Genomic DNA, 20860 nt, shown 5'->3' on the forward strand with positions numbered 1-20860 from the left:
TGATGTGGGATCAATCACTGAATTTTTACAATGTTGAAAGTTGTATGATCTTGTAAAACATATTAATAGGTAAATAGAAAAAAATTACAAAAGATAGTCTTAAAAGTAATATTTCATGCAGTAAAATACAGAATAGTTAAAATTCACCCAATCTTCTATATGCAGAATAAGAATTTTAAATTATTGATTTTAGTCGGCTCTTACACTCTGTGGTAGTCGCTAGTTATGCTTTGGAGTTGCATGCAGCTTCCATCTTCAGGAANGCCAACAGAATACCATGATATTGCTGCTGAAACCATCACAGAACCTCCCCGTGTTTCACTGTTGGAACCAGTCATTCCAGGTTGTAGGTTTTCTTGGGCATTCTCCAAACATAAACTCTTCCTGATGTAGNTGGTATATTCCATGGCCCCTAGAAGGGCTAGTTGCTCAGCTGTCCCAGCCTGCTATCCCTGTTGGCTCAGACAAGCACTGTCTCCACTTACCCTATTATTTTCCAAAACAGGATCCTAGGTATACACAGAAACTTCCCCCCTCCCCCATACAAACCTTGACCCTGATGTCAGAGACAGCATGTACATCTGATGTCAGAAACATTATCCACATGTGCATAGTTTCACAACCTAAGAACAGAATTAACATCAGGAATCGTAAATGTTACAACACATGCAGCCACATAAGGACACGTCACAAGACACAGTATACACAAGATACAGGAAGAACGACTCCCATGGCGGAAGATTGATATAATACGCGAGTTTGAAATACGACGTATAAGATGATAAATCTTAACAAATTTTAATATATAAATTTTATTATAGTACATGACGAATACATATTTTAAATAGTTTTATAAATGACACATGATGGCAAGCAGTGCAATAGTTTAACATAAATAACACACCTGAGGATGGCACAGTGATGCCGAAACATGTAGTGAAGTGACAAGTGAGATTGTGTGCACTAGGAGATGGTCAATACGTACACATCATGGATCTTAAGTGTTATTAATACCAAATCATTTTGTGTTCTTGACATGCAGGGGTTGGACAAAATACTGGAAACACTACAGGTACTGTACACAATTCTATATTAATATGGTGTTGCACCACTTTTTGCTTTCAGTACAGCAGCAGTCCTTGGAATTGACTTGTACAAGTTTTGAACAGTTTCTAGCAGAATTTTATACAATTCTTCTTGAAGAGCATCTTCAAGTTACTCTAGAGATGTTGGAGATGGGAATATGTTCCACACTCTAGTGCCCAAAACTGACCAGAATGGTTCAGTGATGTTTGCATGCTGGCCTTGGAAGATGTTGAAGTTCACGTTCATGCTCTTAAAACCATGACTGAACAGTTCCAACTTTGTGAAAGGGGGCATTGTCATCTTGGAAAACTGCATCGTTATTGAGAAATAACATTTGGATCATGGGATTTACCTGATTCACAACCTCTCCATATATTCCCTTGCAATAATTCGGCCATGTAGGGCAATAATGGGGCCAACAGAATACCATGATATTGCTGCTGAAACCATCACAGAACCTCCCCGTGTTTCACTGTTGGAACCAGTCATTCCAGGTTGTAGGTTTTCTTGGGCATTCTCCAAACATAAACTCTTCCTGATGTAGGGAACAATGCGAAGGACTGACTCATCTGACCATATCACGTGCACGTTTCCAGTTGTCTGATGTCCAGGTTTTATGGTCGTGACACCATTATTTATGCATCTGAGCATCACTTTTAGTAATGAGAGGTTTAGCGATTGCAGCCCTACCATGGATATTGGATTTGCAGAGCTCATGTTGAACACTGTGGAAACAGGATCCTCAGAGAATATTTAGTTCTGCTGCAGTAGTACTGTGATTTTTTTTTAGACATTCTTTCTTGATATATGTCAATTTCTTTGTGTTGTTGCTGATTTTTGCCTGCTGTTTGTGTTCACTGATGTCTTCCCATGATTCGTATATGCCAACATGGCCTTAGAAACTGTCACTCTTGACACACCTAATCACATGTCAGTCTTTTGTCACAGGTGCTCAGCTAAACATGTACCAATGATCTGTCCACTTTCAAAATCCAACAGGTTCCCATTTTCCAATTCTTTCACATGGACTGTCTCTCATCACAGTCGCTCATTCTCTTGACACGAGCACCGCAGACTGTAAACAAATGGAGGAAGTGCATTCAGTGTTGTTGTCTGTTTCATTGTAACCAATAGAACAAATTCTGTTCCTCAGTTTCTTAGTGTTGCCATTATTTTGTCCACATCCTGCATATACCTAGAAACTCTCACATTATTTGCACAGAACCCTTTTGGAGGTCATACTAACTTCTTGGTGTAGTATGATTCGTCAGGAGGTAATTTCTTATACAGTTCTTAGATTATAACTAACTGTACAGAGTTCATTCTCAGTACGGTATGTTTCATTTTTCTGTTTGCAGCACTTCAGGCTTAATGTTGTGGCATATAGACCCATTGCTGAGCAGTGACTCTGGAACAGCGATCGTTGCTAGCTAACGCCCACAATTTACATGCAACAATAGAATGGTGTTTTGTATGTGGTCCATGCTGCGGCTATTGCTATGCAACTGCAATAAACACACCCCAACAACAATAGAGGGGCTGTGTTTTCTGTATGGTCTGTGCTGAGGAGTTATCCTGAAGATTGTTCCATTATAATTAATTGAGAGTTCACATGTGGAGCGTTTACCAGCAGGCCTTAGCATGACCACGGAAGTTGAAGAATCTTCAGTGCTAAGATTCATTACCAAGAAATCTGTTGAAAACTGCAGAAGAATGGCCTTTGATGAGAGCTGTTACTAAGCAGCATCTAGTAGAAACAGACTGAGAAGACTTAGCGTCGAGTGATTTGTAGTGTGGAAATCATCAAGTGTTATAATTATTTGTAGTTCTGAGTGGTGTATACAAGTGAACAATAAACGCAGTGTCCAATCCATACCCCGTCTCTAGTCACACACCCCCAAAATCATCATAATATCAAGTGATGGAGTGACTATAGATGGAGGTTTAGAGTATTGATTAGATTTATTGGCCACTTTTGCAGCTCATGACTGCACTTGACAGATCACTGTCACACACAAGTGTTCTCAGTCATGTTGTGTGGTAGCAGATTCCAGCAGCAGACGTTGCTCTGCTTCTGAGCTCATGTCCTTACAGGGTGGTGGTCATCTCATGACAACTCATCCTCTGATTGCTGTCATCACTTCCTTTACCTGCTAGCTTCCAGGCTGGACTGACTTCTAGGTGCCAACTTCAGCTGTCAATTTTCGACTGGCTTCCTAGCTGAACTGACTGCCTCCCAACTGCCAAACTAACTGTTTTCCAACTGGCGAACTGACTCACAACTTCAGATCGACTTGTTATACGGCCTTAGTACAGACTACATAGAAGACACCACTTCCAACAATTACTGTATTGTATGTTTACAAAGCTGTTACCTAGCAATAGTTTTTCTCTGGTCTCTTATTTAGTCTGTGAGGCTATATGTGATATTACTCCCTCCCTAAGGATGCTCATCCCAAGTAGCCTATTGGTGTGCCGCCATTCTTTCCATTTATGAGGAGAACACTTATGGAAGTGGCTGGTGTTCCTACAGCGCCAGCATGCAAGTCACTAGTAGTCTCTTCTCTGCTTAGGTGGTGGCCGACTCTTCACCATGTCCAGTAATTAACTTTCCACAGCCCAGTGGAGAGGCTGACTGTTTGCTTCACCACCTTAAGTCCGAAAGTCTGCCTGATTGTCTTGTTGAATGCCTTCTTGCTTTGTAGACATAGCTACTCATTTAGGCCTCAGCCCCTTATGTTGTTGTTACATTCCAAGCCATTCTCTTATCCCTTCTTGGCCATCAGTCCTTTATGACTGTGACCCTGTATGTCCCGCAAATGGCACAGCAGGTTAACCGCCTGCGGTGCCTTACAGCCAGACCAGTCCTTCAGTTCTCCAATCATGTCTACTACATCTTCGCTAGGAGCTTCCTGATGCTGCTCTGTGACCTCTGTTTCTTCTGGATTTGTCTCCAAATCCATGACCTTTACTTCTAGGTCAGTCTTATTTTCAGTTTCCCTTGGTTTCTGGCCAGTCTCTATCCTGGTCTCTGTCTTCCCTATGAAGGCCCCTGCCTCTTCTCGGCAGGCCTTGCATGTCTTTGTGCCAGGCATCCGTCCGGGAAACAAGACAACGTATCTGGGTTTTCATGTCGGCCATCATTTCTTTGGGACTGGCCTTTATTTTTTCTTGACTTATGTTCATCTTGGCTTTCATTTCTTGTTGAGTGGTCTCTGTCCTGGCTTGGATATCCATCTGTGAGGTGAGAGCACCTCTTCAGGTTTTCATTCATCTTCTTGACTGGTCCACATATTTTCTCAAAGGACTTCAACCTTCTCATTATTTGTGTCTGTCTTGGCTTGGTTGGTTCGTATTTCAGCCAGCAGGCATACCATCATCTGCTCCATCATTTGTATGATGTTGTAACCACACAACGCAGTCTTCAATCCAATTATCAACCAATCCAGTCCCACTTCTGACACCATTTGTCACGTGATGGAAGTACTATAGACGGGGTTTGGATTGGTAATTGGATTTACTGGATACTTTTACAGCTTGTGAGTACACATTACAGATCACTATCACACAGAGACTAATGTTGTCAGTTATGTTGCTTGGTAGTAGCTTCCAACAGGACATTCCTCTGCTTCCGGGCTCACGTCCTTACAGGGTTGTGACCATCTCATGCCAACCTTGTACTCTGACTGCTGCCTTCATCCTGGTACTTCTTTCAGCTGCTAGCTCCTAGGCTGGACTGACTTCCACCCTCCAACTTCAGCCATTAGTTCTCATCTGGCTCCCTCCTGCTGAAGTAACTCACAACTGCAGATTGACTTGTTATGTAACCTCAGCACAGACCACATAGAAAACACCACTTCCAACAGTTACTCTGTTGTTGTATGTTTGCGAAGCGGTTGCCTAGCAATGCTTGTTTCTATGGTCCTTTATTCTATGTGTGAGGCCTTATGATACAATATATCATTACCTATGACTCCTGAATCATTTAGTTGATTACGATGGAATTTGTTGTACTTAACCAGTGATAAATTTAGTAAAGTAAAATGGATTTTGAGTCACTTCATTTCATTGTCAATATGTGAAAGTGAAAATTTCACTATTGTCTCATTCAGTTTCCAGACTATTTTCACTTAATAAAATTCAGTACAGTGTTACTTACCTTTATATTGTCAAGGGAATAAGATTTTGGACCACACTGATATATCACTCTTGCTGACACACAGGAACATATGCACTGTTCTCATACTGTATGGTTTTCCAAAGTTGTTTCACTGTATGTACTTATATAATCTTGAGAAGTAATGTATTTCTGTTCTGCATTGAGTTCATACTTCTGCGTGTTGAAATAGAATTGTATTAAAAAACAAGTACTCATGTATTTTTTCTCAGTCAGTTAAGCATTTCATACAACTCATGTACCGTAACAAGAACTTACCATAATACATGTTTGCGTACTTCGTTGACCCCATTAAGAACAACAGTCATGAAATGAAGACTTGAGTAACATTGCCTGTAATAAACAGAAACCGTGAAATAGATGTCAGAATGAAAACTGAACTTCAACAGATGTTTCCTATTCATATAATTCTGTTCTGAATTCGTTCCTAGAATTTATCTGGGAAGGAATGCTCCCGTCACACATAGGAATAAATTGAACTCAGTGTTACCTTCATTCATTATACAAACTGAAAGTCGTCTCTCTTCTGACTTTATAGTCCTACGTTGTCACTATATAGAAGCTGTTAGAATAAATTGTTTTATCTAAGAAAATGCTGTCTCATCATGAAAAATGGATTTTTCTCTCTTTTGCAGAACAATCAATTAAGTGGAGTTTGTATTGTGGTATGTGACATAAATATATAACAGAAGGAAACTTTATTGCAGGTTAGTGAAGGTTTTTTGGAGCAGGAGTCACTGTGTTTAATGGCCAAATGTGTTGGAGTTGATATATCTCAGCTGCCTCCTCAAGCCAAGAAAATTCATAAGTTATGTAAAGGTAATGCGACTGGTTAGATAGTAAGGGAAAACAATGTAACATGCTATCACTTTGATTGTGCATAATAAAAAAATAAAGGGGCAAAGAGTCTTACATATCTTTGGTATTTTATGCTATAAAGCTTAGGTGGGTCATGGCAAGAGAAAATGTATGAAGTATGAGATAAAGTGAGAAGACGCTGAAATGCTGATAGTAGTATAGTACACCAAACATTACAGTGTCCAAAGCTAACCTCTCAATTCCAATTAGTGCCAAGATGAAGACTATATAGAGCTATACGTGCACTCACCAGTACATCTCTGCGGTGTAGTGTGTAATTAGTTAAGCAAAGGGACAACTTTACCTTCTTACATTTTACCTGTTGTTTGATGCTATGTAAACGGAGATACTGATAGCATTGTTAAGTAAGCTGTAAGGGAGTAAAATACAAGACTTCCCACCTGCAGTGAACCAGCTCTTAAAGCAACTTTTTTAGATGTTTATAAAATGACATAAACTAAATATTAATGTTATTTAAAATTGTAAATAAAGTAAAAATCAATTTTATGATATTGTAGGTATACACATTCAAGTAGAAAGTTCCCCGTGTCTTATCATTGCACTTGCATGCACATACACGCGCACACACAGCCTCTTTGCAATGTACCTCTTTTAGGATGTGGAATCAGGCTTGAAACTGTAGTGAGATGTTTAATGAGCATGGAATCAGAGGAGTTTTAAGCTATGTTGTATCTGACATTCTGAAAGCAGAGACCATAAAGAGTACTATTTTGGTTATAATGCCACTCTTCTCTGAAACACTGGTGGACTTCTACCAGACTGCATGGTGTTGCAACTCAGAATATCATACTCTTCAGAGATACAACTGCTTACTATTTGAGTCTAACAATGACTTGCTTGATGTTGCCATGTGTTAGAACAGTGACTGTGAACACTGAAAGATATGGCATTTGCAGTTGGATACTTCACTACATATTGTTCTGACTGGCTGAATTTTACTTTCACTCAGTGCTAGCTTCATGTAAGAGTACATTAAATTAACAAAAGTATTTTGAATTTAACCTGGCTATATTTCCTACCCCATGCAAGTGTAATGGATAAGAAGTTTCGTGCACATATTTGTATGTCTTGATCATCAACCAGTGATAAATAATTCATTTTCTACAAATGTATGTTAATTTTTCAGGTGTCCCCATGGTGATTGCACTAATTGGAGCACAGTTGGCAGATAATAAAGACGATGTGCAACGAAATCCTGGACGCTGGAATTATTATCTTGATACCTTAACAAGGCGTGATTATGGGTATGTTTAGCCTCCCTATTCATCACAGTGGATCCCACAGGATCAAGAAATATAAACTTAAGCAGGAAAACATCCTGAAAGGACTAGCTTCGTCATGTGTACAAGATTACTTCTGTCCCTTGTAGAAAACTACTGGAATACACATTATATTTTTCACTGAGTAAATAGATAAAAACACACAAGATGTGCAGGCTTTCTGATGTATGTTACATGTTCTTGTTGTAGTGGTTAAGGTTGAATAGTTGGTTCTGAAATGTTATTCTTTCTTAAAGAATATAATATGTCTTAGATTGTTTGCTGTAGTTCATTTTGAAACAAATTTGAAGTAAAATTTTCCAATTCCCAGAGCTTTCTGATGATTAACGCTGGAACATCAGGAATGGCACATGCTTCCATCATCTGGATAAAATATATCTTTTACCCTGAAGATGGAGACAGAATATTCATCTAAATGTTATGGAAATATCTATCATAGTACATAGTGTTACATCCCAGAAAACACTAACCTTCATTTTCTTTTCCAGGAAAATAAAGAGACTTAGTTTTTCCCAAGAAGATGGCATGCTTGGTGCTATTGGACTCTGTGTTGATAATTTGCCAGATGATATGAAGTGCTTCTATCACGATTTTGCTCTCTTTGTCGAGGATGTGAACATCAGACCAGAGGTAAAGTTGTTCTTTACTGGGGGCCGCGCCATAGCTCAAGCAGTTAGTCGCTGGCTTCCCGCTGCGGCAGCCCGGGTTCGATCCTGGGTCTGGTCACGTGGGATTTGTGGTCGACAAAGTGGCGCTGGGGCATGTTTTCTCCAAGTACTTCCATTTCCCCTGCCAATCTTCATTCCACCAATTGCTCCACAATGACCCTTACCTATCATCTGGGGCTGGTACAATAGGCCAGAAGTGGCCACAGTACAAGGGACTTAGTCCCACACCACTAGCAATAAAAAAATGTTCTTTACTGTAAATATATTGCTTTCTTGTCATGCACATGTAATTTTCAGACCTCATCTGGTTGCAGGACTGGATTTTGTGCTTCAGCACTGGTTCACAGCCATTCTAAATTTTAGCGTATGCAGTGTCATGCCAACCACATATTTCAGCTACCCATGGATCTCTATTTGTATCTAGTTTCCCTAGTCATATTTGATTTTATGTATCCAGGGTTTTAATATGTGTACACAGAAAAACTGGTGGCCTCCTACACTCCAAGATGCCGACATTTGTTGGGGCAGAGCTATAATGACTGGTTGAGTCCAGTCCAGATCCTTCTTATTTATGTGAGATTAATTTTAATATTATCTCCCATGTATGGTCAGATTTCTGAGTATGTTCCCACTTGCATAGTGTTCCTTACTGTTCCTTCTGTAGTAGCTTCCTTCTTTCTTTCTCACCTTTCCTCCTGTTGTCTATTGCTCTATTTCTTCTGTGCTCTTTGTCTACAACCCAACTTTCCTTTCACAGCTTTCTCTCAACTGCCTCTTGCTCTTTCTGTCTCCCACTGCTTCCCTAAAGTGTACTCTTGCTACCATTTCTATACTGTAGAATGACTTCTTTCAGGGCCTATGCATGTTACTCATTCCTTTGCTTTTCTTGGCTCCCTCTGAGTTTCTTTAATTGTCTGTAGCTGCTTCCATTTGTTCTTGTTTGTTCACTCTTAGTTCCTTTAACTACCTATTTTTCAACTTGATGTTCGGTATGGTTCATTCTGCTTACTCCCTGTTTTTTGCTGGTTACCTGCATGGCTTACTCCTTGACTCTGAAGATGGAGGCAGTATGCTCCTTCAGAACATCAGTGAACTGCCAGGCTACACTGCATATTGTTCCACAAGACAGTCACTGCTGCGAGAACCTCAAACCCAACCAGAATGTAATTTGTATCAAAATATTGAAATATGTTTGAATATGGTTGTTTCTTATAAAATTTGCATTTACTTTTCCATCAGAAATCAGTGTCTCCCAGATAGTGGTTCTGTTCTTAACTTTTTTTATAAAAATCTTCGTCTTTCAGGTGCTGGAAACACTTTGGTCACGAAATAAATATGAAGTGGAAGATATAATGAGTGAGTTTCTGAAGAAATCCCTTGCAGTGTCCAAATGGAATGNTTCCCCACAGTGACCAGGCTGCCTCTGGGGTCCATCCAGCATTCTCTGCAATAGGTACTGGAAGCGGGGACTATTTCCCCCTGCATAAAGCAGGCGGGACAAGAAGCTGACCACTCATCTCCATGTAAATTTGAAGTAAAAAATGGTGGAGCTATACGTCCACTCCCCCACCCCATATAACTTTGTGGCATGATGATTAATTAATTGAGTACAGGGACTTCAACTTTCCATGGCATCATAGTACTTTTTTCATATATATATAAATTAATTAGGAGCCTATTCTGATCAGAGTAAAGCAAGTTTTGTTTGTTTGGGAAGGTCCTTAATTCAGTGTGGTTGAATTTGCATGAGTATGTATATGTATTGTGAATATATATTTCACTTGTATAATATTTTTGTTTATTTCAGGACCTGCATAGGAAACTTCTGAATTGTTACAAATCTGTTTCTGGTGGAAACTTTTCAAATCTTCCTAATGATAACTACATATATTCTTATATCGGTCACCATTTGAATGAAGCGGAGATGTGGTCTGAATTTCCAAATCTTTACCTGGATCTTGAGTTTATTGGTGCTAAGTTGAAAATTACAGGTCCAGGAGATCTTTTGGTTGATTACAAGAAGTACGGCAGTTTCATCACTGGAGGAGTAAGTAATGGAATTACCTTGAAGTACAGTTTGAAAGCTCTGGAATTTGGGTACAGTTTGAAAACTTTGAAGTTTGGGTGAGGCAGTGTTTGTTAAATGAAACATTACTCATGTATTGCCAGATAGTTTGAGACTAATAAGATAATTGAGTTCATTTTTCATAGGACCTGCCTGCCATAAAAATTGGTGTCCACCATGCATATTATCTGGCAGTTAGTTGTTGAAGGGCATAAGAAATTCTGTATAGTGATGGTTAAAGCACATAATTTGTGTTGCATTAATACATTCAGCATATGCATGTAATATTGTACAACCATATGCTCATATATATATTTGTTTTCTGGGTAATACTTTCAAGATTTCTCTTATGGATATGTGGTTTTTATGAGTATAGAAGTTTCTCTTGCCACATACCATGACTCCATCATTTTCCTGCTTCCCAGCAGTACTCTCCCCCAGGCACCCATGCCATTTTAAGGACTTTTTGTTTCTCTTGTAACACTCATCATACAGTCATTAAGTATTTTAGTATTTTGTTACTTATGTTATTTTTAAGAGATATGTTATGGTTGCTGTTTGTGATGTTATGTAGTGAAAACAGGATAGCAGTGCACGTAATCCATATTTCCAAGCCTCACTTCATTTAAATTTAAATTTCAGTAGGTATTTTGAAGAACAAACATAAAATCTGCTAGGAACGATACAAAATTCTTACGAAAAGTGCAGTAGGAGTGATCAAGCTTGTTTTTAAGAAAGTGAGTACAAACATACATGGACTGTTGTGCAAAATAAAAAAGTATTATTCCTTTGTTTGTATTTTATCCTGTAAATCAAAATAAATTGATATAGGACATATCTGTCTATATTATTATCGAAATACATTAGTAATTATGGTATCAACTTATTAGAAATATAGCTTATCAGTAGCCAATATTGCAGAATACTTTATTGAGATAATCTTCTGTTTTAATAGTAGCATCCCTTAATAAGTAAGTCTTTTGATTATTTTTTAAGCTGGTTTATATTGCATGTTCGTTTTATGTTGTTAGCCTTTCTCATATTACCTGCTGAAAGCGAAAGGTGCAGGAAATAATAAGTGTACACTGAGACTTTGTTGATTATGAAGGTTTTAATGTAATAACTTTGAAAATTATGACAAAGCCAGAAGTATAATTCTGTCAGACAGTTTGTATCATTGTAAATCTTCTTGCTTTTGTGTATTACACTTGGGACCAGGATGATTAAAATATGTACATCTCCCATTTAATTTGTATATTTGATCCCAGATTGAATAACTGAATGAACATTATTACAAGATTTGCTATCTAGGAAAAGTGGTAAGAGAATATTAATACATACAAATGTTATCTTTCCAGGATGAACAACTTGTGTCTGTACTGAAAGACTTTGAACAATTCATACAGTCACGTGGCTTAGATTTACACAAGTACCAGGATATAGATATTGTTCAGTGTGGACTGCAGGAACATAGAAACAGTTATGTTTATAAGAAGGCTTTGAAGATTGCTAACGGAAGGCCCAGTAAACTGTACCTGCAATTCTTGTAAGTTATTTGCAATTACTGTTTAGCCATTTATGTAGAACAGGGATGAGAAATCTTGTCAGCTTTCTGTTACTGTTTTACTGTTTTATTTTATCACACAGATACAGATACAGATACAGATACACATAGGTCAAAGATATTCACACACACACACACACCCCTCCACCGTCTGCGTTGTGCAGGATATAAATGTCACAAAATAAAATCTGTTCAGAGGGTCTGTTCTTGTCTACACCATAAGGTTAAATAGATTGCTGTGTTACTGAAAGATTTGAATGGATCACTGACATAAAATATTACTAATGTATTTCTCCTTACATGACAGTCATATAATTTATATACTGTAATATTGTCTCCCCCTTTCTTTTTCTTTTCATTTTTGTTTGAATAAACACTCATCTGGGCCAAGGGCAAATTATAGGTTGTGTTCTGTTGAAGAAGACATCTTGTTAACCATAATTATGCTATATAACAGAGAATCTTTCCCACAAACATCTACATGATTGACATCTAAAGTTTGGACATACTGTATTGTATGGTACAGATGGGCCCTTGTGGAAAGTATGCATAATTCAGAATTTAGCTCTACTGAAATGCATTCTAAGGTGATGCTGCTGCTGTTTTGAATTTATTGTTGTTGATCAAGCATCACAGGTCTTGAATTGTATTCATTGAATTGATTTTACCTTTGAATTTATGTCTGAGAAGTATTATTTAATATTAATGTCTTGTTTCAAATGAATTTAAGAAGTCTGTTCATTCATTTGTTGATGCTGTAGCAGATATAAACCATGTACAAAAGGTTCCAGTGACCCAGAAATGCAAGTGTTAGTAATTCAGCATTTAGTCAAATATTCTTCGACATGTTGGAGAATATGTATTTTTTATTTATTTTAATGGAAGTTTTGCTTCTTTTATTGAATATAATTTATTTTTAAAGGTTTTCTGTGTTTTAATTAAAAGTATTGATATGTGTTTTGCCTAGAACACCACAATGAACTAATGTATTGGCATTTCAGTAAATTTATGATATGATTTATTTATTTACTTACTCATGGAGCTGAGCCCTTCTGGAGTAGCTGCCAATTCTGAAGCTACTCAATTTCCCGAAGGTTCATTACCGTGTTCACAAGAGGCCTCCACTGGTCCCTATCCTGAGCAAGATCTATCCAATTCATACCATCCCATCCTATCTCTCTAAGATCCATTCTAATATTGTCCACCCACCTACGCCTTGGTCGCCCCTGTGGTCTCTTTCCTTCCGGCTTTCCCACCAATATCCTATATGCATTCCTCTTATCCCCCATTCGTGCTACATGCCCTGCCCACCTCATCCTCCTTGACTTGATCAATCTAATTATACTTGGAGAAGAGTACAAGTTATGAAGCTCCTCATTATGCAGTTTTCTCCAACTTCCTGTCACTTCAGCCCTCTTCAGTCCAAATATTCTCCTCAACACCCTGTTCTCAAACACCCTCAGTCTGTGTTCCTCCCTTAATGTCAGAGACCAAGTTTCACACCCATACAGAACCACAGGCAAAATTATAGTTTTGTATATTCTAATTTTTCTATTTTTGGACAGCAAACAAGAATGATTTATTTATTTAATTTTTTAAACAAGAACAGCTCTGTAATTATTCCTAACAAACATTGCTGCATTTTGGTTAGCGCTTTTGCTTCAAAGTCAGGAGAGCTGTGTAAGAATATTAGCTGGAAACTCTTTACAATGACTAGGTTTTCTGTGGTTTTCCTCAGTCTGGCCAGGAAAGTATTAGCATAATACCTTAAACAGGCTATTGTGACTTCTTTCCTTCACCACTCATATTTATCCTGTCATTGATTTCTGTGTGAGCCGTGTGGTAGAGAAAGTTCAATTAACAGACTAATAAACAGACACTATACATATCATTCCTGTTGCAGGCTAGATCAAGGTAATTTACCACAACCAGATACACTGTCAGTAAATGAGGAAGTGTTTGCAGCCTGTTTCACATCAAAAGAGAATAAGATATTGACTTCTAATGGCAATGGTACAATAAATGTGAGTTACACTGAGAATTTTATATTCTGATAAAGAGGTTTGTGTTTACAATTGATTTCCCATATCTAGGGATATACCATACTGCTTTGAATACAAGACACACATTTTACACATTTTTTTCTTGTTGAAAAATCGAGGTGCGTCCTAAATTTAAGGAATATGCACCTTTTTAATTTTTTCCCTAAAACCCACATTCATAAACTGGATGGGTCTCAAATTTGACGGCATCGTATGTATAAAATAAGTATAAATATATATATTCATCATTTTTAGCAGGTCATCCCATTTTGAGCGATAGCCTCCATTAGAAGATTCTGCCAGACTTTTCTGTTCCTGGCTATGTGTCCTCAACTAGATCATCCATTTCTCACATCATTGGATTTCTAGCAGTAACTTTTTTGCAGAGCTTTGTGTCCAGCCCCCAACCTGAAGGACCATGTCCCTGTATTTATGTTCCCCAGTGACAGGGTATTCCAGTTATACCTCCAGGCATCAGGTTCCCTTTTCGTCGCCTTCTGTGCCTTGCCTGCCTATGGTAGAGGTATTCTAACTTGCCTTCACACACAGACCAGCCCTTATTAAAATGGCATTATTTCAGTTAATTGTGGATTAGCACCTTTAACAGAACAGTTTTCTCCATAATCGTTACAGAAAATGTTGCAGTTGCCCCTCCTACCAGGTTTGAAGTAAACACAGTTTGATGTTTTAGTTCCTCCTCTGATGTTTCCTGCATGTTCTCATTTTTTAGCTGTGGGATATGGAGTATGCTCGCATACTGTACACTTTCCAAGGTCACAGACAGAGAATCTTGCACTTGGAGCTGAGTCCAGACAGAACCCAGTTCTTGTCCTGCTCTGAAGATGCTACTGTAAAACTATGGAAACTAGAAGGTTCAGTATGCAAGAACAGGACTGAAGAAGAATTTGATGAACATGGTTTGTTGTTACATATGAATAAACATGTGATGACTTGAAGCATTTTTAATCAGCACATTGTTTACACATTAAAACACCATTACAGTGATTTTCATTTAACCTTGAAAGTGTACTTTTAAAATTTATTCTTTTTCTGTCTATGAAGTCAGGACCTTTCCTAAAATCCTGTTTTGAGCCTTGTTTTGATCTCCATCTTTGTGTTTGTCTTGTATAATTATAATTTCATGATATCTTCAGTCACATATATCTTCATTTTATTTACTTGGATTGCAGTTCTTCGTGTACCTACTAATGTCTTCAGCTATTTTAATGAACTCTTTCCTACATATGTAATTATTTACTTTTTGTTTATATATAACCAGCTGTGAATCTTAATGTTCTCATTTATGCACCTTCTTTTCTTGTATTGTCCCTGTCACTCCATTTCCATGCCTTGGTAGTGTATTTTACAGTTGGCTTAACCACTGTTTTTACAGCTTTGTATATGCTGTACTGAACATTATTTTACCAATATGCTTATAAGTTATTCCAATTATAGATATAAATATGTCTCAAATTTCTATGTATTCACAGTCTGTCTGTAGTGCGACAATTGTTTTTAACACTCAACACAACATGTTTCAGCCATAAATGGCCACCTTCAGGTGTCATGTAGTTGTATATGCCTTTAGTGCGACTACTATTTGTAATTCTGTATTTCAGCATCCTGCTGCAAATCTTTAACCAAATGTCTATGTCTGAAGATGGCCATCTATGGCCAAAACATGTTGTGTTGAGTGTTAAATGGTGAATAAAACAATTGTTGCCCTATAGATGGACTGTGAATACATAGAAGTTTGGTTAAAGATTTGCAACAGGATGCTGAAATACAGAATTACAAATAGTAATCACACTAAAAGCATATACACACCTGAAGATGGCCATTTATGGCCAAAACATGTTATGGTGAATAAAACAATTGTTGCACTATAGACGGACTGTGAATATATAGATATTTGGTTAAAGATTTGCAACAGGATGGTGAAATACAGAAATATGTCTCTTAATTTTTTAAAATGAAAAATTAGTCAGAATTTATATCTGATGTTGAAAACTGCTGTGATGTAAGATTACCATATTGTACATGAAATATGTAAACTTTCTAGACATTTTACATATATCTAATCGATAAAGGAGAGATATGTCTAATTGCCATCTTGTTTGTATTTTAATATGTATTTCTTCATGTATGATTGAGACAATGGCCTATTTTTTAATAAGAGTTAACACTGAACGAATTGCTCTTACAGTTGGCTTAATACGGTACTGTGCTATAATTTGCCTGGAGGAACTGTAGAAAATTGCAAAAATCTTGGTTAGGATAGCCTGTCTTCAGAAAGAGTTTATTCAGACCTGAATATAAAGCTGTAAGAATAAGGGATGTACAGCATGACACTAAATATGTTCTGTTACATTTTGTTTGTGTGTGACACCTATATGTCTGTAGCATATGCATCTGAATGTCTACGCCTGTTTGTAGCTACATCTAAACTGTTTTCAAGTGCTATAACAAGAAGACTGAAAAGAGTACTCTATAATGTAAAGCACAAAATTTCTGACATTGTTTGCAGTATATTGAGCTTACTTAGAGTCTACTTATAAAATTTGATTCACAATTTATGATATGCATGAAGAAGTTAATTTAAAATAAGTGAAGTAAAGTAGACTTCATTATGGTTCAGTATGGTCAGAAATTGGAATTTCTCATCAACTTTTATTGAGTCTCCCATACTGATTTAAAAATAACTGTCAGATGGTTTAGGCATTGATACTAGGACAGATATTGAGAGGCATAATCTCTGAATATGATATTTGTTTTTATTTGATGAAGAATGCCTAATAAATACACTTACCTCATTTTTTAAACAGGGTTTTCTGTGAAGACTCCATCTCCTCGCATGAGGCAGGATAATTGGAAGAACATGTTCTCTAGTGATACTGTTGGTGACAGAAGCTACAAGACATTTAGTGATCATCAGACTGGTGTGTTATATGCTACATTTTCTTATACGGGCGATGAAGTGATGTCTTGTTCCAGTGATGGCTCTGTCAAGGTACCCTTCTGTATAGTATGCCATTTAACAGTAGTGTGTTTTTAGCAATTTGTCATACTCATTGCCCTTGAGATTCTTCTGTAAAACAGATATAATTTCAGAGCTTATCCTGTTGCATAGAATCATACTTTCATGAGATAAGAGTGATTATAGATGGGGTTTGGATTGGTAATCAGATTTATTGGACACTTTGTTACATCACATGACTACACTTTACACTTCACTGTTACACACCTGAGTGTGCATAGTCATGTCTTCATTGCTGTTTCTTGGTAGTGGCTTCCAGTGGTGGACATTCCCCTTCCTGTGGGTTCCTGAACTGTCCCCGGCCTCAACTAACAGCTCACAATGACTGAACCCCAGCAGTTTTCTAACTAATTACAACTCTAAGTTGACTCTGTATTTAAATCCTTTACATTTTATGTTATTTTACCTCATTTTTATTGTGTGTGGGTATGCTGTAACTAGTTTAGAATTGTGTTGATATAAGTATTTTGAATGCTTCTTAATTCAGATGTTTGTAGTCATGTTTTGTTAGTTCCAGTTAAAGACTGCGACATGATGGCTGAAAGCTGGAATAATTTAATGAATAGCTATGGTAGTTTCTAGGTAACAGTGCAGTAAACATGTTTCTGCAGCAAGAAATAAACACGCAACAGTAGAGGAATTCTTGAAAGTGGTGTTTTCTGTGATGTCTGTGGTGAGATTATATGACAAGGATAGGAGCAGAGTTAACAGTCAGTCATGAGTTGGAAATAGTCAGAAGTCAGTGCTGGCCAGTGATAGTGAGTAGTAGCCACTGATGGCCAGACCTAGCTAGGAATTGGAAATCTTGATTTAATGCTGTTTGCAAACTGTAAATGAACAGTGACAGTTTGTAGATTGGCTGTCAAGAAACTCCATGGTTAGCAGCTGTAATCTGGTGGTGCCTAGTGAAGATATGACCAAGACTGAGACTCAACATGTGCTGCATTGATTTGTAAAGTGTGTAAAATCAGCGAGGCTGATGGAGTTACTTGTGGTGACAAGTCACATACATTCAGTAAATCCAGTAGCCAAACCAAACACCTTGTCCAGTCACTAATACATGACAACATGTTTAATATGCAATGTGTTCATTATTTATTTCTTTGCAGGTTTGGAATTGTGAGACTGGTATTGTAAGACTGACATTTCAAGTTCCTTCTCCGGGAAGTTTTGCCAACAGTTGCATATTTTCTGAAGATAGCTCAATGATATTCTTTGGTGGTAATGACAGTGTTGTTTATGTTTATGACAATGATACTGGTCATTTGATCTCAAGATTTGAAACCTGTGGTTGTGTCATTGCAATCTTGGGTACTGCGGGTAAGTATGTAATCTATGGATATTATAAATTTTGTTCGAATGTTCAGTTTTGTATCTTCGGAAGCGTTTTTGGAGTTAAGAGTTCTCATATGATGCCTTATGTCATAATTTCAAGTGTATTTTCAATGTTTAGGCTATTTTTGCTTCTAAAAGTTAAGGGAAAATTATTTTTAATAATGACTAATAGCCCTTTTATGTGTAACATATTTTCATTAAGAAGAAAGCAGTCTTCTGGGATTTGGCACCGTGTATATGTGGTGTTAACCGACGTTTCGGAGGAACGTATCGCCCCCATCTTCAGGGTTGAAGAAGTATAAGTAAATCTGCAAGCGACAACACTGTGAGACACGGTCAAGCAGACTGCTTGACCGTGTCTCACAGCGTTGTCGCTTGCAGATTTACTTATACTTCTTCAACCCTGAAGATGGGGGCGATACGTTCCTCCGAAACGTCGGTTAACACCACATATACACGGTGCCAAATCCCAGAAGACTGCTTTCTTCATAGTCACCGCCGTGAAAGCCTCAAATCTTACATATTTTCATTAATTAAGTGATCAGTCTTCTTGTATATTTTTATATACGTGGTGCAATCCAAAAGTTCTCGAAATATATTAATAAAAACTATTACGTCTTACCTGGATATTATTCTGCACCATCACCTTCAAAGTAGTCCCCTTGGGAGTGCAGACACCGATCCCAGTGTTTCTGCCGCTTTTTGAAATGCACCCTGGAAGTCTTTCTTTGTTAGGGTGTTTAGTACCGTCTGCGTTTCTGCTTGAATTTCCTCAACTGTATCAAATCTTTACCCCTTCAAATTGATTTTCATCTTTGGGAAGAGAAAGAAGACGCATGGAGCTAAGTCTGGCGAGTACGGTGGGTGGGGAACAACTGCCATCTTGTTTTTAGCCAAAAATTCCTGCACAATATAAGCTGTATGCGGTTGTGCGTTGTCATGATGGAGTACCCAGTCATTCGTGTGCCACTTCTCTGGACGTTTTCGCCTCATGTTCTCCCTCAAACACCTTAGAACATCGCGATAGAACTCTTTATTGACTGTCTGACCAGGAGGGATGAACTCCTTATGAACAATCCCGTCAGTATCAAAAAACAGATCAACATGGACTTAATGTTGCTCTTGACTTGTCAAGCTTTTTTTTTGGCCGAGGTGAAGAAGGGCTCTTCCATTGCGATGATTGCACGATTGCTGCTTACTTTCAGGGTCGTAGCCATAAACCCAACTCTTGTCTTGTGATATCCTTTGAAAGAAAGTTTGGATCCTCTTGAAGCTGTTGTTGAAGTTACCTGCAGACTTCCAGACGATGCTGCTGCTGTTCATTTTGCAGAAGTCGTGGCACAAACTTTGCCACAATCCTCCTCATGTTCAGTTCCTCTGACAAAATTCTGTGACATATACCATAACTTAGTCCCAAGGTGTTACAGAGGTCTTGAATGGTCAGTCTACGATCTTACAGAATCAGATCCCTAACTTTCGCGACATTTTCTGCTGTGGTGCCGTTGATGGCCATCCCAAACGATAGTCATCATCAGTTGATCTTAGGCCATTTTTGAAACGCTTATACCAGTCATAAATTTGTGTCTGACCTAATCTGTTGTCACCAAAAGCTTGCTTCAATATCTGGTGCGTTTCTGCAGCGGTTTTCCCAAGTTTAAAACAAAACTTTATACAGACATGCTGCTCTCTCATGTCAGCCATCGCAAAACCGCAAACTCATGGAAACCCAACAATGGAAATACGTTCACCAACAATAAACCCAACTGCCCAACTCAATGCCGCTTGCCACACTGATTCAAGAAGGGTGTGTGGCGAGACACCTAGCCACATTTCGATGCACTCATAACCATATGCACGCAAAATTCAAATTTCAGGAACGTTTGGATTGCACCACATATTTTGTGTTCATTGTATAATCCAGAAAGTTAAAAAATCATATTTAAGAATTGTGTGTCAGTAGGAAATCTAGCATGCTCCTCTTATTGAATTTGTTGTCTCTGTTGAAACTGTAAATTGGTATAGGATAACTGAGGGGCGTAAACATCAAATGTTGGTTTATGTTGGTGTCCTTCAGCTTTATAATTTTGTACCCTTCACCAAATATTAGACTGATCAAGTCAGAGAGGATGCCATGGTTAGCATTTATAACATACACACGAGAGATCAGAAACCCATAAAATTATTAAATTGGAAGTCTGAAAGAAGTAGGCTGTTTGGGATGCAAGGGTTAAAGATAAAGATAATATTAAAGTGGATGTTAAAGAAATTGCTTTTGATAATATGAACCTAGTTAATCTGGCTTAAGATAAACTCCAGTGACCAGTTATTTTGAAAATGGTAATGACCCTTTGGGTTTCATAGATGTCAGGGAATTTGTTGACCAGTCAAAACAGTCTCGGCTTCCCAAGACTAACTTTGCTTCTTGAGGATAATTAAATGTACATATGCTATGTTTTCCCAAGTACTTATTATAATTTCCAGTACAGATGAAACCCCTTACATATCTGCTGCTATTATGTAGTTCCATCACTTTCTCTTAATTTGCATTGCTTTTGCAACACTTTGTTTGAATCCCCTTCCCTCATTTTTTGATACAAATACAAAGTTAAAATTTTTTGCGGTTAATTTTGCTCATAAGGAAGAGGTTACTGTGGTGAATAGTAAATCTCTCTTGTGAAGAGAAAACTGTACTTTGCATCAGTTTACTGATCATTACTTACTGCATGC

General features: G+C 37.8%; 1 protein-coding gene across 1 annotated transcript in view; it reads left to right on the forward strand.

Annotated features, from left to right (window-relative positions):
• Positions 1–20860, forward strand: part of LOC111864625 (apoptotic protease-activating factor 1) — a 53437-nt gene that overhangs the window by 14538 nt on the left and 18039 nt on the right. The window contains 10 exon segments of the mRNA XM_023851998.2: positions 5971–6082; positions 7269–7386; positions 7911–8052; positions 9395–9488; positions 9806–10137; positions 11514–11701; positions 13623–13743; positions 14492–14678; positions 16587–16771; positions 17908–18118. Of these exon segments, the coding sequence (XP_023707766.2) occupies positions 5971–6082; positions 7269–7386; positions 7911–8052; positions 9395–9488; positions 9806–10137; positions 11514–11701; positions 13623–13743; positions 14492–14678; positions 16587–16771; positions 17908–18118 (1690 nt within the window).

This window comes from Cryptotermes secundus, unplaced genomic scaffold, assembly GCF_002891405.2.
Source record: "Cryptotermes secundus unplaced genomic scaffold, Csec_1.0 scaffold138, whole genome shotgun sequence".
Taxonomy (NCBI): domain Eukaryota; kingdom Metazoa; phylum Arthropoda; class Insecta; order Blattodea; family Kalotermitidae; genus Cryptotermes; species Cryptotermes secundus.